Source organism: Corylus avellana, chromosome ca6 (genome assembly GCF_901000735.1).
Source record: "Corylus avellana chromosome ca6, CavTom2PMs-1.0".
NCBI classification, from domain to species: Eukaryota; Viridiplantae; Streptophyta; class Magnoliopsida; order Fagales; family Betulaceae; genus Corylus; species Corylus avellana.
Window position 1 is genome coordinate 17,149,064 of NC_081546.1, and position 27,963 is coordinate 17,177,026.

The window sequence follows — 27,963 nt, forward strand, 5'->3', positions numbered from 1 at the left end:
CTGTCAACTATACCAAGAATTTTTAGGTTATTAAATCCAATCCAAAAGGCAAGGATATTTCCATACGTTATCATTTTCCATATATATATATATATATATATATATATATATGCTCCAAATTATCACCTCTTTCAAACTTTAAAAATGAACATTAATTAGGGCTCTCAAACTACCCCGTGTGTCAATTTATTAAAAAATAGCCACTTGAAAAAAAAATTAAAATTATTAAAAAATAAATAAATAAATAAAAACACTTGGTGATTCTTTTCATATTAGCCCTCTTAATTTTTATTTTTTTTTTCAAATAGTTATTTTTTTATTATATATTAATAACTTCAACGGTATTTTAGAAAGAAAAATACAAAACTGTCTAATTTAACATACAATGATAGCATGTGAGCCTTAATATTACTTTTTAAAATTTAGAGGCATAATTACAAAATAAATAATAATTTAAAAAGCTAAATATATTTTTCCCTATATTTTTTTCTTTTTCATTACCAACGAGGTCACGACCTAAAATGGCAAATTCACTGAGAAATAACCGCATAATGGTAAAATACAATTTCAACCAAAAGTCAGTTCTTTGTAAGTTCATAAAATAGAAATGTTTTTACAAATTAACTTGAACCACGACATCTTAATAATAATTAACTAATTTTTTGAAAACAATGTTTATTTTATTAATAAGTTCATCAAGAAAAAATTCAAATTCATTCGAAAAATAAATCAAATCTAAATATATAATCTAGTTCAAAACGAGTTCAAGCTCAACTCGTGGTCAAAATAAGTTAAACAAACCAAACTTGAATGTTTATGATATGGATAGGATTAGGGTGAGATAGAATGAGTTCTTTGATCTAATTTATCAAAAAAAAAAAATGATTGATTGAGTTGGAATAAACAACTCATTAGGATTAGAGGATTAGATTATTTTAAACTAGGATTAAGTTATTATGATTATAATTTATTTGAAATCTTCTCATTTTAGGCTCCAATTGTAGTATATTTAGGTGAAAATTCTACATAACCCTCTCAAACTCTCACCCAAATGATAATGTCCATTCTAAACTTTCAATTGCGACAATGTACTCTTCAAAGTTCAAACTACCAAAAATTGTCAATGTCCCCCAATGACGCAAATACCCTTACTAAAATTAATTTTTTAAAAAAATTAAAAAATAAAACTAAATTAAAAAATTTAAAAAAAATGAAAAGGGAGTGGAAATTCTATAAAAAGTCGTTTTTGTTAAAAAAAAAATAATATATATATATTTTTGAATTTATAGGGGTATTTTGTTTTACTGACAAATATTTATGGTCATTTTTTGTCTTTTTGTTGGCATTAAGGGGGGTATTATCAATTTTTTGGTAGTTTAAAGGAGATATTGTCACAATTGAAAGTTTTGGATTGACATTATTAATTAGGTGATAGTTTGAATGGGGTATGTAGACTATACCCTATATTTAAAGACCCTTTCGTTGTAAATTAATCAGATAAAATATTTGTAAAATCGTAGAATTCTCCCACCTTGAGTAGGGATTTGTAATCTCTCCTTGTCTAGATGAACTATTGTAGTGTTTTCCTACCAGAAGTGGGTATATATGCATAGAACTAAGCATCTATTGTACAATTACAAATATACCACTTTCACATGATTGAAATAAGGAAAAGTCTACATACCTCTCAAATTACCACACAATTGTTTTTTTTTTTTTTTTTTTAAGATACCACCCAATTATCAATATCCTCTCAATGCCAGCAAAAAGACAAAAATAATTTTAGATGTTTTTCAATAAAACAAAAATACTTTAATAAATTTGAAAAAAAAAAAATTCTTTTAAGAAACAAAATTTTCTTAAATTTCCATACTCAAGTTTTTTTTAAAAAAATAATAATAATAATAATAAAATTAAGGGTATTTTCATCATTGGGAGGACATTGATAATTTTCGGAGTTTGGGGAACATTGTCTCAATTAAAAGTTTAGAGGAGCTAATGTCAATTTGGTGCTAATTTAAGAGATATTGGACTTTACCCTTCAAATATCTCCGTGAAATGTTATATAATCGATTCATTTCTTCTTTATATATATATATTTCCTTTAACTGCTTTCTACTGCTTCAAATGCATGTGCGTTGATGAATCTTTTAGCCCAAACAGGCTATTTAATTAGTGTAATTGAAGAAAAATAAATATTTATTACTACTAAAATAATAGTTTTGTATTATCCATAAATATTCCAGTAACTTGAGATTATTGATTATAGAAAAAAGGATTAACTAAGAATCGTTTTTGTTTTGGGGTGGGTTGGGAGTGCAAGTCCATGCCAAATTGCACAGACTTGGGCAAATCTTTAAAAATTGAACCCAGTTCACTCGTTAAAAATGTGGAAGCCCGCAAAACAGCTGGGTTGGGCTCTCAGGCTGGGCTGTTCAGTTTTCTTACTTTTTTTTTTCTTTTTTTTAAGAATCTAGAGTTGGTTTCTAAAAAAGAAAAGAAGAAGAAGCTAGCGTTAGAATGTAGAGTTATATATTTGGCCAAAAAAAAAAAACTTTATTTAGCTCCTCATTGTTTAGGTGCATTTGTAATTATACCCTTAAAGTTTAAAATTTTGCAATATCAGGTTCCCATACTTTAGAATTTTGCAATGTCACTATTCCGTTAAGATTTCCTGTAACATCTAAACAAAAGATGTTAAAATACCTAAAATACCTTTTTCTTTTTTTAAAAAAAAAAAAACAAAACAAAACAAAACAAATAAATTGCAATGTTGCCTTGGGTCACAACCATGGGCCTATAGTGACCCATGGCCAGTTGTGGGTTCCCTATTTTTTTTTATAAAAAAGTTAATTATTTAATTAAAATAATTTTGTATTTATATAAGTTTTACAGGGGTATAGCAGATATTTCATCTATTTACTGTTTGATTTAACCTTTAATCTTATCTGTATGGGTGTAATGTCCTCAAGGGGTATGTCCCCAAGGGGTAGCTCAATCGGCAGTGGATCACGCCCCATAAAACGGAGGTCACTAGTTTGAATTCCCTCCTTCCCTTCCCTTGTGTGGACATGTAAAAAAAAAAAAATAAAGTATGGGTGTAATTAAAATGGATTAAAACATGAGAACCCAACATTATAAATTTTTTAACTTTAAAAATATAATTATAAAAGCGCCTAAACATCAAGAGAGGAAAGGGAAGTTTATCTTTAAAAAAAATTAATTAAACTTGTAAATGACTTACTTATTCACCTGTTTGTAACTGTTCAGTGCTTCCCAAAATTGGTGACATGCACCCTCTTTCAGTTGTCTATAGTTTTAAACATTTAAGGATACATATATATTTTCTAATGAAATGAATTAAATAAAATTATATAATTCAATCCTAGTTTGGGTTATTTTTCATTTTGTTATCCCTCTATTGTATCATGCCCCCGAAAAAGCAACTTCCACATCTTTTTATCGAAGTGTGCCTTTGACGAGGATATTATCAAATATCTATGTAGCACAAAACATCATTCGACTAGTAAAATCCATAGAGAAATATTGCTTTTTTATTTGAGAAATGCTTCTTTGTTTGTGTAGATTTTTGCTGGGTTAGCATGCTTTATGCATCATCAAGTAAAAGGAAAAAAGAAAAAAAAAATACTAATAATAGATGAAGCATGCCAACTCAGTACAGATGTAAGCGAGATTAATGTCAGAGTCAAAAAAAAAAAAAAAAAAAAAAAAGACCACCCTATTTTCATCATAATAATTGATAGGCAAAAAGACAACAATAAATCGGTGCGACATCTTAATAATGCAAGACATGTAAATTATGTAATGATGTACATGACAAAACGATAATAACAAATGGCACTATTATGCATGCTGTTTTTCTTCACTAACCAGCATAGTCTGGCACAATATTTCTTATAAAAAATTCACAAATTCTCTTTAAACTATTACTCAATTAATAATATTTCGGTCAAAATGTCCATCATTTGACGAAAGAGCAAACAACCATGGAACTAGGGGCCAGCTCAAAACCCCAAATTCTGACCACGATGTGGAAGAGGATCTGGTGCATCAGAGGACCGAGGGTGGTGAAATCGTTTCCGTGGAAGGTATGTAACAATATCCTTCCCACCAAGGAGAATCTGTACAAACGTTAAATTAATGCAAACCCTCTCTATGTGGTCTGTGAGCTTGAAACCGAAACTCCTGGCCATGTCCTATGGAGTTGCCCTGCAGCGAGGGACGTCTGGTTGGCATGCAACAAAAAAATTCAGAAGTGTACTAGCGACAAATCTAATTTTATGAGCGTTGTAGAAAAGCTGGAGGAATCGGATGTTGAGCTGGTAGCATGTGTTGCGCGACAACTTTGGCTCAGGAGGAACAAGGTGGTTTTTGGAGAAGACTTGATCCCGCCTTGAAGAGTGCTTCAACTGGCAACAGATCAACTAGAGGCATTCAATAAAGCTGAACAAAGCTTGAAAGGATGGGATCCTATTCTTAGTGACAATGTGGTAATGGCTTGGAGTAAACCACATGTGGGGTGTATTACACTCAATTGGGATGTTGCAATAGACAAAACGTGGAAGAGGATGAGAGTGGGCATCATTGCCCGAAATCATACAGGTCAAGTGGTAGTAACGAAATGCATAGCCAGACCCTATATTTTGGATCCTGCTACAACTAAAGCAGTTGCTGCATGGATGATTGTGGAGTTGTCTTGCCAGCTAGGCCTACAGAAGGTTATATTGGAGGGCGACTCCCTAGAGATTGTGAATGCATTGAGCAATACCGAGACATGCTGGAACAGTTATGGAGCTATGGTTAATGAAGTGCAAATTCTTCTTCACAATATGCAGAGCTGGAAAATTCAACATGTTAAAAGAACTGCAAATGAAGCAGCCTACGTACCGCCTTGCAAAGTTGGCAACAACTATAGGTGAGGATCAAATGTGGAGGGATTCTTATCCAAAATGTATAACAGATGTTATACTTGCGGAGCAAGCTTTTATTGAGTAATGAAATTTGGAATCTCATTTCAAAAAAAAAAAAAAAAGATTAACAGTATTTTTTTTGAAACTTTTGATTGCGACAATGTCCCTCCAAGGCTAACAAAAAGACAAAAGTGACCATAAAATTTTTTATAAGACAAAATTATCTTTATAATTAAAAAAAAAAAAAAAAAAAAACCCTTATTTGTGGAATGTCCATTTGGCAAAAGGAGTAGCCAACCATCCCAAAATGACCAAAAAAAAAGAGGAAAATGCCACATACTCTCTTCAAACTACCATTGAATCGACAATATCTCATACAAACTTTAAATTGCGATAATGTATCCCTTAAACTACCTAAACATTGTTAATATTCTCTCAATAACTAGCAAATATATATATATATATATATAGAAATTAAATTAAATTAAAAAAGAAAAACCAAAAAAATAGGAGATTGTTCAATCTTCCCCTCTGACCATATATGGGATGGCTGAACCACCCTCATGGCCATTGATGGTGGTTCGGCCACCTCTGACGGTCAAGGGATCGTCGATTCATAAATCAATTGGAGGACCGACCGTCAGTTGAAGGTCTGTTAGTCAACCCACCTCTCATAGGGTTATCCGTCGGTCGGAGTTCCATGGATCGATGATCTTTCTAAAGAGATCCACACATGGGCCCGAGGGTAACAATTTTATTGAGCATTGCTGCATTAGTGAGCCTCTGATGGACTTGTAGTAATTTATATAACCAGAAACTAATGTTAAACTTAGCATTTATAAGTAGATCTATAATCCATTCAATCAATATGGGCAATCATGAAACCAATTCTATAGGGGATAGGGTGTCACATCATATTACCGCTATCATCTCTCTCTCTCTCCAAACAAACTTGTAATCCTAGTGGTTATGTTTGGCAAGAGGCCGGACCGGAAAGAGGACCCATGACCCAAAACCCAAAAAAAAATATTATACTTTTTCTCTCAAAATCAACCCTAACATTTTTACTTTTTACATCAAATCAATCATTTTTATTACCATTCAAATAAAAAAATCACTACAAAACAAAATTTTTTACTTTTTATACAAAACATTCTTACTTTTTTCTTTCACATCAATCAAATCTGATACAATACTAATCTACTTTCTAAGTTGACTCCATTGCTAAACATAGCCCGCATGATCCCCACGGTGATGGCCTAAAGAAGAGAATCTCCGGCCAAGTGGTGTGGCCACTAACAAACAATTCTCATTAGTCAAAGTCGACCACCATAAAAAGCTTTGTAACAGTTTCACACAATACATACAGCACCATTAATTAATCAAAGTCCCTCATGATCATATCCCACAAATCAAACATGTGGTCATCGTCAGCATGATTCGACAAATGAGCTGTCTACACGTGGCAGCATTGGATTGGCTAAAATCAACCCAAAGTCCATGGAGAGTAACCCAACTAGTTTAAACTTCTCCATATCAACTAATTAATTACCAACTCTTTGTTGAAATTTGAATGCCCGACCGCCATGAAGGAGAAAAACATTACACTTGAGGATCCTATGTAATGTAGAGAATGTGTATATAAATAAATTTATTTATTTATTCATAAAAGTCAACCACTTTCTATAATAATTCACTTCCCATGAAGAGCCGTGCCGTCACATCCACTCTACTTTCTTTCACACCACAACAAATTCAACTTGGGAAAACTATTTGCATGATCAAATTCAATTAATTAATTTCTTATATAATAAGTTGAATTATAATTCAATAAATATATAGGAAAACTAAACATTTTTATTTATTTATTTGATATGATATGTTTAATTAATTGGAATCAGAAAATAAATTACAGATCATTAATAAACATATATATATGCAGTACTCGAACATACATTTTTAAAAATCCATTTAAATGGAGTAAGAATGGAGATGAAGTAGGGTTTCTAAAGAGGTATGAAATCTTATACAATGATACAGGTAATTTCAGAATTCTTAGTAGATTTTCTTTTTTCTTTTTTCTTTTTTCTTTTTTTTTTTTCTTTTTTGGAAGAATAAATTAAGAAGATTACAACAACAAGATCAAGATCAAAACCTCAATGGTGCAATGGGTTTGGACCAGTTGGGACAAGGCGCTTTTCAGCACCATAACGCGGGTCGATCTCAGCTCCGGGCTGCACGGGGGCTTGACTAGGGCGGTGAGGCCGCTGATGCCGGTGGCGGAGGAAGGCGGTGAAGTCGATTTTGCTACTCAATGCTTTCCTGCTGCTCAAAGTACTGTGATGGTGATGAGAGAGAGATGTGTGGTTGCTGTGGATGCTGGTGTTGAACCACCCATGAAAGAATAACAAGAAAAGAGAGAGCCAAAGAATGGTGCTAAACAAATGAAAAAGCCTTGAAGCCATGGTGGGGGAGAAAAGGGAAGAGAAGGGAGAGCATGGAGATTGAGGTGATGAAATGAAAAGAAGAAAAAAAGGTGGGATTTTAGAGAGGAAAGAGGGTTTTGGAAGGGTTGACAGCTTGAAGATGCTAGGGTAGCATATGAAATATTGCACAAGGTTGACATGGGAGAGTGATTGCTTCCATGAGACTGCTAAATTTTGGATGCTTGATGATTATTACTATATGTCTATCTTAGAGAGAGAGAGAGAGAGAGAGATTTATTATAAGGTGCAGCAGATGCGGAGAGGGGGGCAGAAATGTGGAGCATTTTCATCTTCCAATGAAGCTTCCTTTGCGTTCAAGGAAGAGAGGGACATTAAAAGCAGATTGTCAAACCTTGAATTATATATTGTGATGATTAAAAATATATTAGATATGTCAAGGTCACTCAATACCTTAATTCTAAAGGGTAAGTAGCAAATGAGAGCAAAATCAACTTATTTATTAAAAAAAAAAAAAATTAATAGAAAATGTTCATTAGGAACTAGGAAAAAGTATACATGCCCTTCAAATTACCACCCGATTATTAATGTCTCTCTCAAGCTAAAGATTGCATAGTTTCTCAAATTACAAAAAATTGTCAATGTCTCATTTTTGTCTCACAAAAAGAGAAAAATGCCTTTATCAATTTGAAATAAAAATAAAATAAAAAAAAAAAGAACAAAAAAAAAAAAAGTGAAGAGCTACTATTGGTCACCATTTTTTTTTTTTTTATTAAGGTTATTTTTGTCATGGGGTACATTGACAATTTTTGGTAATTTGGAGGGGATATTGACGCAATATTTAGTTTGAAGACATTAACAATCCTAATGATAGTTTGAAGTGAGTGTGTACGTTTTCCCTATAAACTATTTCTTACTCTATATATTTTTTTTTTCTCTTTTTCTCTTTTTTTATTTTTTATTTTTCTTCTCTAATAAAACCCCAATCTTATAATCCAACCATGTTCTATGATTTGATTCCAAAAGCTTTCTCCATTTGAAATAAGATCTTCTAGAAGACCTCTCATAGTTGAAACAACAAGAAAATATTTGGAAAAAAATCCACCCCCTCAAACTATCACCTAATTGATAATGTCTCTCAAACTTTCAATTGAGACAATGTCTCCCCTAAACTACCAAAAAATTGACAATGTTCCCCCTAATGCCAACAAAAATGATCTTAAATTTTTTTCAATAAGACAAGCTAATATATTTGGAGAAAAAAAAAATCTTTAAGAAAAAACAAATAATAATAATAATAATAATTTCCACAACCTAGTTTTTTATTTTTTATTTTTTATTTAAAAAAATAATTTTTTTTAATATTTTTATTTTATTAAGGGTATTTTCATTATTGAGGGACATTGACAATTTTTTATAGTTTGGAGGAAATATTGTTGCAATTAAAAGTTTATAAAAACATAGTCAATTGGAAGATAATTTGAAAAGAGTGCATAGATTTTTTCCAAGATGTTTCAACGATCATAACTAAACTTATTAATATCTTGGGAAAACTACATTTTGCCTCCATGAACTATAATGCATTGGCACTTTCCCCTCATGAACTGCCAACTGTACTACTTTGCCCCCATAAACTATCATTTTATGCATAAAACCCCCTTCCGTCAGTCAAAGCTATTAATTCAGACGATCAATCCGTCACTCTGCCCTCATGAACTACAACGCATTATGACTTTAACCGTCTAAGTTAACGGCTTTGAATGACGGAATGGGGTTTTGAGTACAAAATGGTAGTTCATGGGGGAAAAATAGTACAGTTGACAATTCATGAGAGAAAGTGCCAAAGCGTTGTAGTTCATGAGAGTAAAAGATAATTTTCCCTAATATCTTTAACCCTAGAAGTAAATGAATTGTATGCATGCGAACTCGTACCAATGATTTAATTTTTCGAATGTTTAACAATTTGCAAGATTTAATTTAATTTTTTTCAAACTTTTAGAATACAGATTCTTAGGCAATCTTTTTGTAGTGATTTTTTTTTTTTTTTTAAGTATAAAAAATAAATAACAAAAACTATACTGAGCAAATCTTGCAGGGATTCATGCAAGCTAACTTTTCAATTGTTACACCCAAGCGAGATAGGCTACATTATATATATTTTTATTTTTATTTTCAGTGAAAATTAATGTTTCATCCATACATACGCCACATGTAACAGTTGGCACTTGGCAGGATATATCCTCAAAAAAAAAAAAAAAAAAACACAGTTGGCAGGATATACTTGATCTAACTTTAAGTACACACTATATATGCAACGGGAATTTATTTATTTATTTATTTAAAAAAAAAAAAAAAAATCTTATGCATCAAGAAAGAAAGCATTTTTGTTTTGGTCGACCTTCAAATATATTAGGAAATAGAGATGGGTTTGACCATATATATTCATTGGAACAATACCCCTCCTTTATGTGTAATAAATTATATAGAATGTGAATCCACGAGCCTATAAAGTATGTTGGAACACGCTAAGTATGCACGGGACTAAACACTCCCTTCAATTACACTCTTCTTTTCTCTCTTTTTCTCTTATTATTATTATTTTCAATTTATTAATATTTTTTTGGCTTGTTTTGGTCTACATGAGGATTTGAATACAAACTCTCCTCCTCCTCAAATGAAATATTATATGCTTAACAATTATTAATCCACTCAACAATTTCTCTTGAGAAAAATCGTAACGGATCATTGTCTTTTTTTTTTCTCCTAACCCTAAAAGATAATTACAACTTACAATGTTTTTATTTGTTTCTTCATTTTTTCTGTTCAGAGATTAATAATGCTATACTTTGGAATGTAGTTTCATGTATACCTCAAACTATGCTAATTATCACTAAAATTATTAACCCCAACCAACTCCTCGAGCAGATAGCAGATAGGTCTCATGTAAAACTTTGCTGTAAATCCTAATCTCTCTCGAAAATACATTGTAACGGGCAACCAGAATGACTTTGCCATTTTTTTATTAAGATCTCACACACGAAAGAAACCCTTAAAAACAAAGATCCATCATCGTTGCGTGTGCTTTCACAAGCTCCCAAGTCCTTAGGAAGCTTGAACCAAAATTCATCTCTCTCTCTCTCTCTTTCTCTCTGTGCATGTCTTTCGGAAGTGGAAAGGGGCTTTGAACGACTTTTGCAAAATGAGAGGGTTTTGTCGGGAAGACCATGGCATTTATATAAGCCAGAAATGGCCACGTGGAAAGCTGAGATGGCCCGCCATTTGCAAGCCATCCTGCTTCTCACAAATCCTATTTCCTGAAACCAAAATTTCAATGGAGTGGTTGGCCATCCCCACGAAAAGGAAAACGATGATCACCAACTTTAGAGCTCAGAAAGTCAACCACCCAACAATGCAACTTCAACTTCAACGCCCACCCCCCTCTCCCCATCAGATTCAGTGACTGCACATTACACGTGGCAATATAACAAAGCTTTCATATGGCATTGTTACAAACGTGAGTATTTTTTTATACAAATGTGGGTAGAAAAACAAGTTAGGTACAAAAACAGGGGTAAGAGAAATCATTGCCAACAAAACCAAAACAAAAATGTTAGTATTTTTATTCATCTGTCGTGTCGAGTGGTACAATGCTGTGCATTTTTTGGTGCTCATCAGAGTCTCAATAAATCAGAGCATGAATCCAGGCATTGCAACCAAAAACCAAGACCTAGAAAACATTGTATTTCAGAATCCAGGGTAAAAGACGGCAACACTGGAAAACATGTAGGTTAAAAGAAACATTTTTGAGCTCATCACACCTACAATTCCTGGATGAGTACACGTGAAATGAGGTAATGACAATCCATCTAATCTATTAGGGAAGAAAAGCTATGCTCTTCAACCTTCCTCCCAGTCTATATCATCCTCATCTTCTCCTGAAGCATCAACTTGGACATTCAAGTCAACTTTGTAATTTTCATTTGCATTGCCTGTAATAATGTAAGAGAAACGCAGAGTTAACGACCACCAAACTATGCAATCCATAACTGGACAATCAATACATTCATCAAAAGAAAATCTAACAGAAGACATCAAGTTTCATGAACGCCCATCATACAAATGAACTCCCATAAATAAGTTTTCCTCAATGATGGTCAGGGCTGAGAGTCGGGTAATTCGGTTACAAAAATGGGATTTTCGCATTTTGCACCACCATGGTCGGTAAAGTCGGAATTTTCACTGACTTATTCCGCCAACTTTATTTTCCATTACTGACATGATTATGGTGACAGTCGGTAATGTCGGTAAGCAAAGAACTAAAAAAGTTGGTCGGTAAAGTCAGTCGGTTCAGTTAGAAAATGTTATTCCGCCTACTGAACCGAGTTTGCCGGAAATAGAAAAAGTCTAACGCCTACCGGCCATCGGTTAAGCGGTGTCGGTAGGTACTCGGCCGTCAAGTGGTAGGGGGTTATTTTGCACAGCCCTAGATTTTCAGCAAAAAGCTCATATAAGGAGCTATTATTCAGTCCAACCAATGTAATTTACACTCAGTTTTTTTCTTTCTTTTCTTTTCTTTTAGTTTTTCTTATTTCACCGTGATTTTTTATCAAGGAAATGCTTTTTGCAGGTAATTGTGCAGATGAGTAGATATAAAGCATTAGATTGAAGTATATCTCCTAAACATCTTCATAAGATGCAATGTTGAGGTGTTATGCCAACATATATACTGAAAACTAGCCCTTTCTTAATTAAGATAAGTAATTTTTCCCTTCACATAAGGACTGTGCGACATCCCTTTCCCACATAAACAATTTCAAAAGTCTCCTCAATTTGGGCCACATATGCCTTCTAAAGAATCTATTCATGATCATCTTTCTTTCCACCAATCTCTCAGAACACTTCAGCTACAATTAAGTTTCATCTGGAATCATTTGGGAAATTGTTATGGATTGCTACACATTTCTGACTATGAAATACGGTTGGAACTACCTAGCTGGCTCATAAAACTTTTCCTTTTCCTGAATACGTATTCAGACTTAATAACAAGATTGAACAATGTCCTCTCAGTTTCCTCCTTGTGGATGATCAACCCACCAAAAGGGAAACAGAGAGGGAGAAGAGCAATCACATATAGGGTAGATATTGTTCATTTAGAGTTAAGTCTTCCAAAGGTTTTCACATATAGGGTAGATATCATTATTGTTCATTTAGAGCAATCACATATAGGGTAGATATCATTCTTGTTCACTAAATTCCTTCTCTCTTTTTTTTTTTTGGATGGATTCTTGTTAACTAAACTCACTCACCTTAAACATGAAATATTTATAAAATTTGGGCAAGATTTTAACTTTCCCTCATCCTGGAAAGTGGGCATAGCTATTTCACTCATCCTTCATGCCTAAGTTACGATGAAGATCAACATTAAAATTTAGCCTTACCTTGTTAGCAAAACTTCATTACAGATAGTGTTTGAATTATTTCAAAAGCATTTTTTTAATTCCTCTTTGAAACATGTCTACTATTAAGATCAAATGTCATCAACGGTTCCAAGATTAAATCTCATGCCAAACTCTTCTTTCACATCCATAATCCACATGTATCCTTTAGTGCAATCCATTATCTTACCCTTCATGACCATTTAGATCACATAATCTCTAATGTCCTCCGCTATTTTACTCTACAAGATTGTATAAAGTCTACTATTTATCTTCCTCCAGTTTCCCTTGAGTTAATCCAAACATTTCCTCCAATAAAATTAGTTAGATTATGAACCTCTTTACTTATCAATAAAAACAAAGATTATGAACCTCTTTACTTATCAATAAAAACAAAGATTATGAACCTATTACAATAACTGGCTATTCTCATATCACAAGTTCTGGTAAAGTATCCAATCTCTTATTCTCTTTATGTTTATGATTTCCTAGTATAGAATTTTATAACAAGGACACATAAGGCCACAAACCATTCCCATAAATGTTATAAGGCAAGTTTAAAATACATCCTCCCAAGTATCATATTAACCAACACATAAAGCCCACCAATATTGCTAATGCCTCACATGGAAACTTAATAATTACCAATCAAAAACTAAGAACCATATGTTATCTTAATTATTTGTTAGCTTAGATTTTATCTAACTATTGAAGAGGTTATGAAAAAACCCAAAAATAAAACCCTTGAACTTTAAGCATGGACGAAACGATTGATACTTACCTGCAACTGGAGCCTCTTCCCATTCCACATCATCATCTCCATCGTCCTCATCACGTTTCGACTTCATTCCAACTTGGCGATTAGAAGTCATTCCAGAGATGCCATTTAAGGCATGCGTGTTTGATAATTCATCTTGCTTCTTGGCAGCTTCATCTAGTTCTTGTTGTTTCTTGATTAAAGCAGCATAATAAGCTTTGACATACTCATCCTTCAAATTAATCAAGTATAAATTAAGTAATATAGGGGGAGGAAAAAAAAAAAAGAGAGCAGGAGCGAGAACAAAAACCCTTTTTGACATAAACAAAGACAAAAAGTGGGGGACATAAGAAAAAAACCCTAAATGATGCTGACCAAGATCAGAAAATCTCGGCTTATCTCTTATTTTCTTATTGCACAAACCTGTATATTCTTCTTATCGTCATTCTCAACTGTTGACTTTTTGTCATCTGAAAATTCTACAGCTGGTGAACTGTCATCCATCCTCGACTCCTGCTTGACCTCTCCCCGTTGTTCCTTCGTAAGGTTCATTCCTTCCTTGATCATCCATGGTGGCAAAACTTTCAGAGATGAACTCTCATTTTCAGATTTAATATTCTCTCCCTTGCCTTCAGCCCCAGAAAAGTCAACTTCAACCTGTCAAAACCCAATCATTAACCATCCAATTTGACGATAGAGATGTTCAAACATCAAAGTATGAAACTAAGGGGTTGCAGACCCAACAAATGATAATAATGTACTTTTGGAGTATATTTCAGTGTTGGAAAAACACTTCTGAAGAATACTTGTGGAGTTTACATGTTACAATGCTAGTAATAATTTCAAATATCTGGTAATGTAAGAAGTAAAATCTCATTCATCTCAAGGAATTAAGAACCCAGACAGTTTGTTGGCCCCAAACCAAAATTGTCTGGATTACAACTTCGTAGTTACTAGAGATTCACCATAATTTAGTCAAGAATTCCTTCCCAAAATATTTTTGACAATACAGATTATGGGGAGCATTCAAGTAAATCAAACAACCTATATCAGATATCATGGCTCCTGATTCTTGATGATGAAGACATATATTTAGGTCTATTGCCAATCTTTTGTTCACGCTATCAGAATCACAACCCTTTTACGTGGACAGAGTGAGGTCAGAAATCATGATTAGCATACACCAAGCAATTTATAAAACTAATTAAATATCTTGGGATGTTAACCAAAGATAATTATAACATGCTTAAAGTTTAATATCAACACCATATAACATCAAGAAACAAAGAAGATTTTATTGCTCCAATAAAAACCACAAAGCTCATGCACAAGGAATGAAAAAGAGATGAGAATAAGGTCTACCTTGGTGTCTCCAACAAAAGGCAACGTTGTTCCACCATACCCCAGCCCATGAGAAGATCTGGAAGGATCGTTACTGGAATCACCATTTGCTGCACGACCAGCAGCACTTGCTCGAACTTCCCATGCTTGAAGAGTACCAAATTCGGGAACAGGCAAGTCTTTTACTCTACTGAGTTGATCTATTAAAGGCTTAAGTTGTACCTGCCCTCATTCCATTTTATCAACTCAGTAATGAATGACAATGTATTATACATGAGAAGTACCATACCCAGCAACATTTGCATGTAGCAAGTTGAAGACTACCTTTGACCCCACTAAAATGAAGGCAGGCTAAAAAAAAAAAATCATGATAATAAACAAGTTGAAAGACAGCTAACCCATAAATTTGTTGATGATCTTGTTAGGTGTTTTCTCTTGTATACTTTATGTGTACTTAAGTTGTGTCCCATGCACTTCTAATAAATTTGTTTTACTTATCAAAAAAGAAAAGACAGCCAACCCATAAAGGACTCACATACGTAGTAAGCATAAGTACAATAGTAACAACCCAAAAAAAGCGCTAGTCAATAAGGAACCCATGTGAGACTTAACACTCATGAGCATCTTTAGATACTCAAAGAAAGTTTTAGCACGTCTAGCTATTACTCCAAAATGACTTTTTTTTTTTAAGTAATAATGATATAAAAAGCGCAGAGAGGCGCAACCCACAAAAGGACTAATCAAGTTACATTTGGAGTTCCCTAAAATTACTTATAGAGCTCAGTCTCACCTAATATAGAACCAATGTGATAGGATACTAATGGAATGAATGATGTTTGGGAATGAACGTAGAGATAGGAAAGGGAATTATGATAGATAAATGTTCCACTTAAGGTAGGAATCACCATACACACAAGGTGCTTAAACAATATTTCTCAATGACTCTCTCCTTGCCATCACCCTTCATCTTATAGGAAAACTAATAGAAACCTAATGCACAACATTACATCTTGATAACGATACTACTACTTGATAACAATGATTACACTACCCAACTACTGGATAGGATATACTAAACAAAAAATAATAAGATAAAGATAAAGATGAGAATGCAAATCAGCTGCTGCCCACACTTCCCATATTGACTACGATTCCTATCACAATGTAAGACTTAACACCCATGAATATCTTTATAATCCACCAACTCAATGTGGGCAAGTCATCTTCCTAACATAGGACTAACTTCAGGGGTATCAAAATCTCCTCCACATGGGGTGTGAGGGCCCATGTCATACAATGACTCAACACCACACAGTATTACTAACCTAGCTCTAATACCATTTCTAACGACTCAGGGAAAATGCTAGTTATATATGTGCTATTATTCCAAAAGAACTAGAGTTACATTTTGAGCTTCTTAGAATCACTTATAAAGCGCAATCTCTTCTAATAAGGAACCAATGTGGAACTTAACACCCATTAGCATCTTTAGAATTGACTCACTCAATGTAGGCAATTCATCTTCCCAATGTGAGACTAATTTTCAGGGGTGTCACAACAATAGCCAATAGCAATTAACACATAAGATCATGTTGAAGGCCAATGCACATATGCAAACACACTAACACACAAAGGGACAGTGAGATGAGTGTTTGAAAACCTAGAATAAAATTTCTAGGTGGGGATAGAATATGTTGGACCACTTCCAAAAGGTGGACGTTTGAGGTTGATCCTTTTATCGTTTGCTTTGTCCTCTCATGGGCTCTAATTCCCTTGGAAGAGCATTAGGAGAAACAAGGCCCCTCCAAGAGTGACTTTCTTTGTTTGGACAGCCATACTAAGAAAGATCTTAACCTTAGATAACCTGAGGAAGAGGCATGTGATTGTGATGGACTAGTGTTACATGTGCAAGAAGAGCAAGGAATCCATCAACCATCTTTTGCTCCATTGCGACGTAGCTAGAGTTTTCTGGGTATCGATGTTCAATCTTTTGGGGTAGAGTGGGTCATGCCACAACGGGTAGTGAAGTTGTTGGCTAGGTGGAGGGGCTAGTTTGGTAGTCAAGGTTGCATAATGTCCAAAGGTCGGTCCCTCTTTGTTTGATATGGTACATTTGGAGAGAACGCAATGCCATAAATTTTGAAGGTTGTGGGACAACGATGGCAAAGTTAAAAGCTTTGATATTCAAAACACTTTATATGTGGATGGTTGCTCTCTACAGTTCTCACTTCTCTAATTTTTTAGAATTTCTAGATTTGTGTTCTTCCTCCTCCCTAATTGAGTGTCCTTGGAAACTCCCAATGTACTTGGGTTGCACCCATTTTGCGCCTTCTAATAAAATTGAATTTACTAATAAATAAAAAATCAAGTTGGTAACCATGTGCTCTGTATTCTACATTCATCACATTAATGTGTGACATATGACTTCCAACATGTGTGCAAGAAAAAGTAAATGGAGATTCTGGGAGTGCTTTGAATTGATTAATACAAATTATCATGTCCTCATAGTCACCATTGTCCTACTTACACAGTTCCATTTTGGAGAACCGGAGAGCAAGACCCACAGAATTACAAGAAATTAGCTAGACCTCACCTGGTTCAAACACCTATTAAATCTAGATTAATCTTCTAACACTATCAAATTACAATCGAAATTGGGTTCAGATATAGAAAACCATGAGGTCACTAAAAATAGAACTCATGAACAAGTGCTTTTTGGGTCATCTCAGACCTTGCGATTGGATTTTATTCCCCAAAAAAAAAAATATCGAGACTTTACATACAAGGAATTTACTTGTTACTAATAGAGCCTCTCTTCAGGAATTTCTCTATATTTACTTGTATGAACCTGTTTGTTTCTTTTCTACTTCTTTTTTTTTAATGAATAATAATAATTTTATTGAAAGAAAAGGGCAAAGCCCTCGTACATGAAAAGTATACAAAAGAGCCAAATACCCTAAATGTTTCTTTTCTTCTTTCCTACTTTATTCTTTATTCTTTTCAATTAGTAACATTTTAACCTAAATCCTACCCCAGCTACCCCCGACTTTACCATCAAAGCCAAAGTTGAAGCGTGAGTACCATGTAATTAAATCCACACAAGCATAATATCATATAAATATTGTCCTGTAAGAGCTATAGTTAATTGATTAATATACTTTTAATTATAATTAATTGATTAAATTAAGAGTGTAGAATTGGAAAACAATACTTACTTCTTTTTTTTGATAAGTTGGATAACAATATTAACTATTACAAAGTAGAACCAATTTTAACAAAAAGATTATAACTTTTATATTACTACATATTCACAAATAACATTCAAGACGAGAAAAGTACCAACATCATTCATATATATAATAGTTAGATAAAAGTAAACCTCCATCTTTTGAAGCATGTCCTTTAACTTTTCACGCCTTCGCCTCCTTGCATTGTCATCTCCATCTCCTCCTTCTTGAGAAGCTAACTTGTCGCTCTCAGCCACCAGTTCCCCATTACAACTTTCACAGTGAAAATATTCATCATCCATAGATACCAACCGCAATGCATCCAACGCAGTGTACCTGAAAATTTGAACCTCAAGTTTTCAAGAAAACAAAATTTATCCAGACGTGTGCATGTGTGTGTGACTTAAGTACTCAAAAAAAAAATAGCATTAAAAAGAAAAATCAGCTGTTACTGAAACCTTTTCCCACAGTTGGGGCATATATACTCCTGAACTGTGTTTTTGTTGTCCAATTCATCTTTCAGTTTTTTCTTCATGCGGTGCAATCTGTACCGAACCACATCATATATCTGCACCACATTTGTTTTAGGCCTTTTAGCAGAAGCCAGAATTCGTTCAACATCTGATTAACTGAATAATCAAGGTTGAACAGAAAAAAAAACTAAAAAACAAAAACAAATGTTAATTTTGCCTTTTGTGTCCAATGAACTAAATAAACATGCAGTTATGAACATCAAAATGTGAGAGAGAGAGAGAGAGAGAGGGAGAGACCTGGGCATAATCTAGACAACAGTAAGAGTGAGTGTGCAGCTTAATCTTTTCCTCCCCTTCTTTTGTTGTCGGTTGACCATCAACTGTGGCAGCTACGGCAGCACTAAATATCTTTGCACCCTTCGCTGTCTGTGGTAAAATATAAAACATATGATGTATGAAGAATATATCTAAACAACAGGTTTAATTCGAGGCTTTGAGCCAACTTGTAGATGCATAACTTAAACTAACAATGAAAACCACAAGTTTCCGCCATGAAATAACTGTAAGCCAACTCTTGGAGCTTATATCCAAACCACTAGGACAGCTAGTATGCATGAACTTTATCAGAAAAATGAAGAAGCTACAACAAGAGTGGCTGAAAGCATTTAATGTTTTTGATTGGGGCTATAAACACTAACTATTAACATTACTATAGGCTTTTTCACAGGAGACCTGCTACATGTACATCTGTAAGAACTTGCTTAATCATCTAACTTTTCACTTGAATAAATCTTTACAGACAACTAATAAATACATACATATATATATATTTGGAAGTGTGTGTGTGTGTGTGTGTGTGCTCATTTAAGTGTTAAATCTGCAATGTCTTTAACTCTTCCTCAATACAAGTTCAACCAGTGGAATGTAATTCTATCACAAACACATGTAAAACTAAAACATATACACTAAAAGTCAACACTGACCTCTCTCCTATGGTCTCGAGTAACTAGTTTTTCTTCCTCGAAGAATCGCAGAGTCCGACGAAGTTGCTTCGAGTGCAATTTCAAGGCCTTGGCCAAATCTTCTTCTTTCACCCATTGTCGTCTGCATATTTCATCAAAACAAAAACAACAACAACAATAGCCTCAACATTTGGTTCTCCTTGCTTTCCTTATTCATCCTCCCATAAATATCTTTGCATTTACTTTCAATCAATTTACTTGCAATTTAGAAACTATCACATACACTAAAACAGAATCACATGTTATGAAAAATTGTGGAAGCGAAAGCAAACCTGGTGAGTGCGTCAAGTACCACCACGGCGATGCCTCTGTTGTCACTGCGACCCGTTTTGGGTTGATTATCTCCTTTTGTCGTTATGTCATCGTAGAACGCCCTCGCTGCAAGCTTCACCAACCTTTTTCAATTCCATAAAAATTCAACTTCAATATTAATTAAAAAAAAAAAATCACACTATCTTTTCTTGCAATTTTTTAAGATTCAGGCCCTGGATTACCTGTTGAAAGGTTCGACACTCATTTTCTTGGCTTTTGAAGTCAATCAGCGAAGGAAGTTCTAGGTTTTTTTGTAGTTCAAGTCTAGTGTTTTTGTTATTGTTCTTCTTGTTTGGTTTCCTCCTGTTCTCTCCTCTTGATCTTCTCCTTTCTTTCCTTATTTTAACCTTCTAATTTCTGCTGTTCTCCAATATACAAATGCTGCAAGCAATGAGAATGCATACTTACACACAAGTCAACATTCTGTTTGGAAATTAAACAATCACAAAAGCATAAAATCTTTCAATTTGCCCATCTATAGCATTACAAATGTGCAAATGGGACTTGTGGCATGACACTTTCGAGCACAGAAATAGATGAAACTGTTACCATCACCATTGTCAATTGGTTTACAATTAGATGACATTGTTACCATTATACAGCTACGAGAACAAAAATAAGAATAAAAACCTCAAACCAAAACCTGGGTTTAGGTTTAGAGATTTTTGGCTTAAGAACCATGATTTTAACGTATTCTTCATGCTTCTCTAACCCCATTTTTTCTTATGTTACCAGTTTCTAATTCATAAGTATCATTTAATGCTCACAACATTATAGTTAGCCGCATTATCAATTCTTCATGGTTCCTGAGTGATAAAGTCATCCAGACAGTGTTGGCAAGTTGGCAACCATTATTGGTGTATTCTGAGAAATTAGAAATTTGTCTCCAATTGGTTCTAAGAAAGAAAAAGATGAGAGAAAAGAGAAGGATATACGTGTAGATAGCAAAAATCGCTTACTTTGTGTAGTTGTTGAAGACAATTTTCTTGTCATTCTCGTTCCATTCAAAAACAAATATAGAGTAAATTAAATATCAAAATCCCAGTCAAAACTGTTGGCAGTAATGACACCTTGATGATAATGGCTTCATGGTATCTAAATCAAATACATGGAATTTTGCTTCAGTTCCAAAATTTTATTTGCCATCAGTATAGTAGCCAAAACAAAGATTGTTGGAGGTAGCTGTAGGATAACTGACCATAGGACTCCAGTGATGTAATATCAACTTTAATATGGTTTCAAGCATCATATTAAAGTTATATCATTAAGTTTAGCAAACTCTGCATAGACTCCATCTCAACCCAGTGGGATAGCATTCTGCATGATAGAGGCAGAGAGATAAAAAGAAATGTCTCCAGATTATCATATACACCCCAATGTTCTTAACATTGCATAACTGAGCGAACATGACAATCTCAAACTCTAGTCGCTCTCCCTGGTGAAAAATCTCAACAAGATTTCACTTTTATAGAATTGAATCGACAATTCCATTCTTCATGGTTCCTAAGCCAAAAATCTCTAATCCATTCCACAGTATTTTAAATTATGTTTTAATTCTTAAATTGATTTTCAAAGGACAAAAATCTCTCATAGAATTAAATTTATTACCTGAGAGTCTGAGACCACAATTTTTGCTTAAAATCATTTTTTTTAAGAGATCCCTTTCCTGGCCTTTCAATTTCATAATCAACAACAGGTGTACACCATATTAAATCCAAGATGTATCTTCCATCTTGGATTATAAGGTTGATTATAATCCATTACAGAAGGGATATTTAAATATACCATAACTTAGTACCTTTTTTTTTTTTTTGATAAGTAATGATGCATTAAAGAGCGCAGAGGGGCACAACCCAAGTACATAGGAAGTATAACTTAGTACCTTTTAACCTTTTGTTGATTATAAGGTTTCTCTATGTAATCATTGCTTTTTTATGTACCAATATTACTCTCAATGCAGTATCGCAACACATACTTATTTGTTCCTTTATCTCAAGTTTTCTCTAGGAAACTTACTCATCAATCTCCATGAATGACAATAATTGATCGGTGTAGTGTGATTCTATGCCTTTATTTCACATAATTGCCTAGCTTCCTACCTTCACGGTCAAACTTCAAAACTAGATGTTGTCAAGATACTCCCCGTGTGTCAAGACCTTAGTAATTTATGACAGCTCAATTAATCCAGGTATTTCTAAAAGGGGTAGTACATTAATGTTTCTTAATTAGGCATTATTGTTATCGTAGATTGTAGTGCAAAGTACCAAGTTTGGCAGCATTCCCAAGTCCTAACTCCAAATATCTTGACACACATGTGACTTTGGGAATAACCTTATCAACATGCTAATACCTCACCTTATTTTGATGATTATCTGCCCAAGATTTGTGAAACATACTAATTACTACTACATCAACATCATCACAATCCAATTCCAAAACACTTCAATTTCGGTCACTCAAACCAGCAAAACATCCAAATTAAAGCCTCAACAGAAACCCCTAAATCATCATACTCAGAGTAAACAAAACCCTAAAATGAAAATCAAGGAACAAATCACCTACCTTGTTAATCACTGTTTGGACGTCGAGAAGTTATAGGTACCCAATCGCGGCTTGCCGGAACAGGGCCGGAATCTGCCACCCAGCCGCTACCTACTGCATGAAGATGATGACCCAACCACCACCGCTCCCAATCGCACCACTCACGGTCAGAGTTTCTTCCTCTCTCTCGATCTCAGACTCTCTCTCTGCATTCTCGGTTCTATCTAGCTCTCTCTCTGTTCTCTCTCGGTCTGCCTCTCTGAAAGAAAAGAGGAAGGCGAGAAAGAAAGAAAGAAAAGGAAAAGAAGAAGAAGAAGAAGAAAGGGGACGCAGGAGAGAAGAAAGAAACGGGAAAGGCAAGGGAGACAAGAGGGCGTGCGTTTTTAACGAAGGGAGAAGTGTTACACTGACTGCACAGCTCGTCTATGAGAATATGGAAGAGTATAACTTTTATGAGGTCGTTGCATAAACATGTGGTTTTATAAAGATGAAAAACAAACTTAACCAATAAGTTTTATAATTTTCGTTTTTGACCCCAAGACTTATGTTAATTATAAACTTGCATTATAAGTTTAACCTCCTTTTTTTTTTTCTTTTTTTTTTTTTTTTAGTACAATAGAAACCAACAACAAATAAACAAACAACAAAACAAACAAACAAAACTAAGAAAGCAATAAAGAGACCAGAGAATCCTTCCCACTAGTGATAGGAACCAAGAGAGAAGGAGAGGGGTAACAGGGAATGCAGCTAGAAAAATTTATAGTCGTGGCCCAACGTGCCGCATAATGGGTACAGAAGTTTGCACTTCTAGTAACCTTCCTACCTTCCCAAAAGAAAGATGCTAGGATAGAGTCAAGGGTATCTAAGATAATAGAATAATAGATGGTGCTACCTCAGGTTGTTCTTAGTGTCATTAGGATAGAACAAACTCTTATTACGTTGTTTCACAACAACAATGGAGTAGTTGCATAATCCAACGAACTAAGGAACCATAGAAATAGTAATCACAAAAGCAAGAGTATCTATCCCATAAAGAAGATAGTATCTCAATGAGATACAATTACAATTGAGATACCATTGGCTAAGGTTTTGGCCGACCTGACCTTGCCATGGGAGATTTTAAAAACTCGCTTGAGAGGAATGGGATTCAAATATGTGCCTAATTGGAATTACAAGCAAGTGGGAGTGTGTTGGGATTACGTCCTGAATCCCAATGATTTTATATATTTGTGTTGACTTTCAAATGTTTGTTATGAATATAGTTATATTCACTAATTAAAATGAATTGAGCACATAGCATATAAAATGTCTTTTACATGATTATTACCAAGTTTATCATATTTGTTATGCATGTGAAAGGTCCTATGATTACATTGAATATAGATATGGGTGTGAGTAACATGGTTATCACATAAGGTCATAGTCCATAATCCTTATATCCTTAAAGTATAAAGTTTGCAGTCAGTAAATGGAACTGGGCATTCTATTTTGAGTAAGACTGTTACACATCGAATCTTGGTGATCTTGTTCAAGCGAAGTAGTGACTTCGGCATTGATGTGTAGTGTGCTGAGAACCTAAGGCACTAAATGGACCAATGGGTTGTCTTTTCATAAAAATACTGTATGTTGAGAAAAGATAATAAACTCCTTAAAAGCTATTTAGACTTTGATTCTAAATCCTGAAAAGTTTGTGAACTCAGATGTGAAGTGATGATTACTTTGATGTATCATAGAGTGAGACCTATTGTCGGTCAACAGAACTCATTGCATTGGGTAGTAACATCTAATATTGTGGGAACACCAACTTCAAGAGGCAATCCAAATCTCTTGTTAGTAAACAAAGAGACAAGAAATTTTCCCTTGAGATAGATTTTATGGATATTATTTTCAGAGTCTTCGAAGCATTTTGGTTGGCATACAAAAAAAAAAATATATCCTAATTAAGATATGTGTGTGTGTGTGTGTGTGTGTTTATCAATAACATAAAATCAGTGACTCAATGGTAAAGAGGTAGAGAATTAAGTGACAGTATCCTAAGTCTTAATTCTGCTACGGAATATTTTATGGAGGAATCATAAGTCAAAAAGTCAAAGCAATTAATTGTTTTAAAATCAAAAATATTTATTAGAGTTCAGTCACATTCATTTAGTGGAATTAATTGTGATTAGAATATTGTTGCATAATAAATGTCGGGGTGACACGATTACGGACATATTCAAGCCAATAATATTTTTCCCTTTAAGTCACTCACCAAGCTGATGTAATTTAACCATAATGCTTTCTTTTTTATTGGGCTAAGTGTTTTATTTAATTAAAACATGGGTTAAAGAGATTAGATGTAATTAGGCTTGGGATAAAACCCAGAGGCGCAATGAGCATAAGTGAAAAAACATAAGGCCAAAGTTATTCACTGGGCCTATGCGTTAGAGACAAGGAGAAATGGATGGAGTAAAATCCAGGCCCATTCCCAGGCCATGGGAACGCATGGCCCAAGGAGATTGTCTCCTTGGGCCGTACGTCCATGTGGTGTAGTGGAGGCTAGGGTTTTAGCCCTAGCGTCCACCACTCAAGTAAGAGTCTAAGTTGGACTATGTCTCTTAAAGCAACTTGTCTCACATTGCTTAAATATGATTCTCTGCCTCCTTGCTATGCCTGTAAATAGAGAGGAGCCTCAAATCATTCAATCAAGTATTATTGATCATAGTTTTCAAAAACTTTCTGAAAGCTATATTAGTTATTTGTGTTAACTAACGAAAAACAAAAGTTTAAGATTTGAAGAGCCAAGTAATTGCTCACACTCTCTTGGTTATTATCAGTCATTGGTGAGAAGATCTGGAGGTCTCTATATCCCCAAATTCTTTGTGTTCTTGAAAAAAGAAGAATTTGTTCTTCGTATTCTTCAAGAAATAAGAAATTGTTCTTCGTGTTCTTGAACAATAAATAACATGTTTTTAGAGAAGTAAAAAGATTTTTGCCCAAAGCTAGGAGTGGGCCTTGATATCTAAGTAAGTGTTATTCGTTCTTACAATTTAATTTTAAATAGCAATGGTTCTTTACATGTTCTTCATAAAGGATCTGGCATGTGAATTCGATTCCTTTCACTACGCAAATACTTTGATTTGCAATCCTATTCCCAACAATGCGGAGAATCCACATTCTATTAGCTGTGAGAATGTTTTATTTCTTTTAAATAATAATGTACTCATCTCATACATTTTTATTAATATAATGCAGATTTTTTTTTCGACTTTTTAATGTTATTATTTGTTTTTTTTTTTATTTAAGAAATATTGTTATGGATATATATATAAAAAATAAAAAATAAAATTAAAAAAAAAAGGGAAAATTACAGTTTACCCCCCTAAAGTTGACAACGTTTTTCAATTCGAACATCAAAGTTTCAATTTTTGCAATGCACCTCCACAAAGTTCCAATTTTTTTCAATTCAACCAATATCATCCCAAAATTCCCATATTGCCCCTGATTTTTTTTTTATTATTATTTATTTTTTATAAAAGCGAAAACAAATTTTGGGGTGCAAAAACGATCAGATGACCAAAGCCACCCCGAATTTTTAAATTTTTTTTTATAAAAAATAAAAATAATAAAAATTAGGGGCAATATGGAATGTTTTGGATAAAATTGGTCAAATTGCAAAAATTAGGAACTTTGGGGGGTGGATTGTAAAAATTAAAACTTTGGTGTTCAAATTGAAAAACGCTGTCAATTTTGAGGGGGTAAACTGTAATTTTCCCATTAAAAAAAAAAGTTACACTATGTGATACTTTTCTTATATTATTATTATTATTATTATTATTATTTTGGGTTTGATTGTGACCATTTGCAAAATTTGTATACAAAAATGAATAACTATATTAAAAAAATAATAATAAAAAAAAATTGAAATGAACGTAAAATCTTATCCTTAAAGCTATATAAAAAGAGTGGATGTCACAAGAATAGTGCAATTTTGTTTGATGATCAAAAGACACTTTAGTCCTTCTTTAATCGTAAGTGGTAAAGAATTTAGGTGGGCTTTTTCGTCTTTTAGGCTTTTTAATGACTGTTTTACCCTTCTGTTTGTTAAAGAGTTATATATATATATATTTGTCTTTTCCTTCTCTAGTAAATCGTGTAATTGACTCTTTTGCCCTTAATAAGTATGTTGACTAACATAATCTGGTGAGGTATAAAAGAATTTAGTTCTTTCTTTTTTGTCTTTTCGCACCGTTACAGGTTTTCATTAATTTTCCTTCTCAGAAATCTACCAACTCTACCATTTACCTGAATTTTTGGCTAAAATTCAATGATGATGATGATGATTTACTACCTACTGACAGTATAGGCGATGACGAAGCACAAGATGAGTCAATCATACAACAATGAGAGACGTTCAATGAAAATGTTATGAACATTGAGCGTGATCATATTGCTAATCTACTTATTACCCGTTAATGTTCACTTTTTTTTTTAATGTTGTTATGTTATAAACTATTGAAAATGTTGCAAGGATCTCCTTGAATGTTGTTCTTTTTTATGTGTTAAATACTTTGAAGCGTTGTGGTGTTAAAAAATGTGTTAAATACTTTAAATACGTTAAAAAAAGAAAGAAATAAAATGATTGACATCATTTTTTATTACATATAAGTACAAAAGAAAGAAAATTTTGACGTTTTATTACATAAAACATTACAAAATAATTTGTACTTGTGAAAACTAACATTAACTATTTTTATATAAAACGGTTGGTATAAAATGTTGAAAAAAAAATTCATTACCAACCTTAGGCCTTTATTGTCATTACCAACATGTGGTGATTTCACATAAAAGGACATATATTTGGTATCACGTAATTTTTTTTTTTTTTTTTTTCATACTATACTAAAAAAAAAATCATTACATGTCATTTGTTGTCATTTTTGCAACTAAAAGCATTTTTTTAGTTTTGTTACCAAATATCAGTAACATTAAAAAAAACACTTAAGACATGCAATTACCAAACATGTAAACAGCTTTTCAGTAATAGCACTTTTGACAAAAGCTCACAGGCAAAAGCTCTATATCCAAAAGCTCTATTTTTCACCGTAATCCCAAACAGGCTCTAAAGTTGTCAACAAAAGAGGCCAAAGTTGCCCATGTTATTTTGGCCCTTTCATTGGCCTTATTTTTTCTTGGCCCTTTGTTGGCCCATTATTTATATTTTGGCATTTATGATATTGTTTCAAGCCCATGTCCATTTTAGCCTATTGTTGGCTTTTTATATTTGGCCCATAGTTGGCCCCATATCTTTGGCCTTTGTGGTATTGTTTAAAATTCAGGTCCGGCCTTTGTGATAATACTTAAAACTTAGGCTCATTTCAGCCTATAGTTGGCTTCCATGTAAGGCCCAATGTTGGCCCATTCCAGTCAGAAATTGCTGAAGTTCCAATCCCAGCCATAGTAGTTGAAGCTCACATTCAAGAGCTGTCGATGCTTCCAAT

The 27,963-nt window shown here is 33.7% G+C and overlaps 2 protein-coding genes across 4 annotated transcripts; both read right to left on the reverse strand.

Moving 5' to 3' along the window:
* Positions 1–7,030: 7,030 nt before the first annotated feature.
* On the reverse strand, positions 7,031–7,679 carry LOC132185903 (CLAVATA3/ESR (CLE)-related protein 12-like). Its single transcript, XM_059599716.1, has one exon. The coding sequence runs from the start codon at positions 7,394–7,396 to the stop codon at positions 7,088–7,090; it is 309 nt and encodes a 102-aa protein (XP_059455699.1). The 5' UTR covers positions 7,397–7,679; the 3' UTR covers positions 7,031–7,087.
* A 3,294-nt stretch (positions 7,680–10,973) lies between these two features.
* LOC132183770 (uncharacterized) lies at positions 10,974–22,917 on the reverse strand. Of its 3 annotated transcripts, none has more exons than XM_059597184.1 (11): positions 22,505–22,917; positions 20,125–20,299; positions 19,903–20,025; positions 19,592–19,712; positions 18,906–19,034; positions 18,594–18,703; positions 18,288–18,471; positions 14,930–15,130; positions 13,991–14,224; positions 13,592–13,799; positions 10,974–11,364 (listed from the first exon to the last, which is right to left on the reverse strand). In XM_059597184.1, the coding sequence occupies exons 2-11, from the start codon at positions 20,145–20,147 to the stop codon at positions 11,273–11,275; spliced, it is 1,425 nt and encodes a 474-aa protein (XP_059453167.1). In that variant the 5' UTR covers positions 20,148–20,299; positions 22,505–22,917; the 3' UTR covers positions 10,974–11,272. The 3 variants fall into 3 exon arrangements, with proteins under 3 accessions (XP_059453167.1, XP_059453166.1, XP_059453165.1); XM_059597183.1 differs by having other exon boundaries at positions 20,125–20,302; XM_059597182.1 differs by having other exon boundaries at positions 20,125–20,323.
* Between the last annotated feature and the right edge of the window lie 5,046 nt (positions 22,918–27,963).

Coding starts and splice junctions, on each gene's coding strand:
- LOC132183770 (XM_059597184.1), bottom strand. CDS start 20,147: ATGAGTGTCGAACCTTTCAACAG. Junction 13,800..13,990: donor ACGATAAGAAGAATATACAG/GTTTGTGCAATA, acceptor ATTAATTTGAAG/GATGAGTATGTCAAAGCTTA. Junction 11,365..13,591: donor GGAAGAGGCTCCAGTTGCAG/GTAAGTATCAAT, acceptor ACATTATTACAG/GCAATGCAAATGAAAATTAC.
- LOC132185903 (XM_059599716.1), bottom strand. CDS start 7,396: ATGGCTTCAAGGCTTTTTCATTTGTTTAGCACCATTCTTTGGCTCTCT.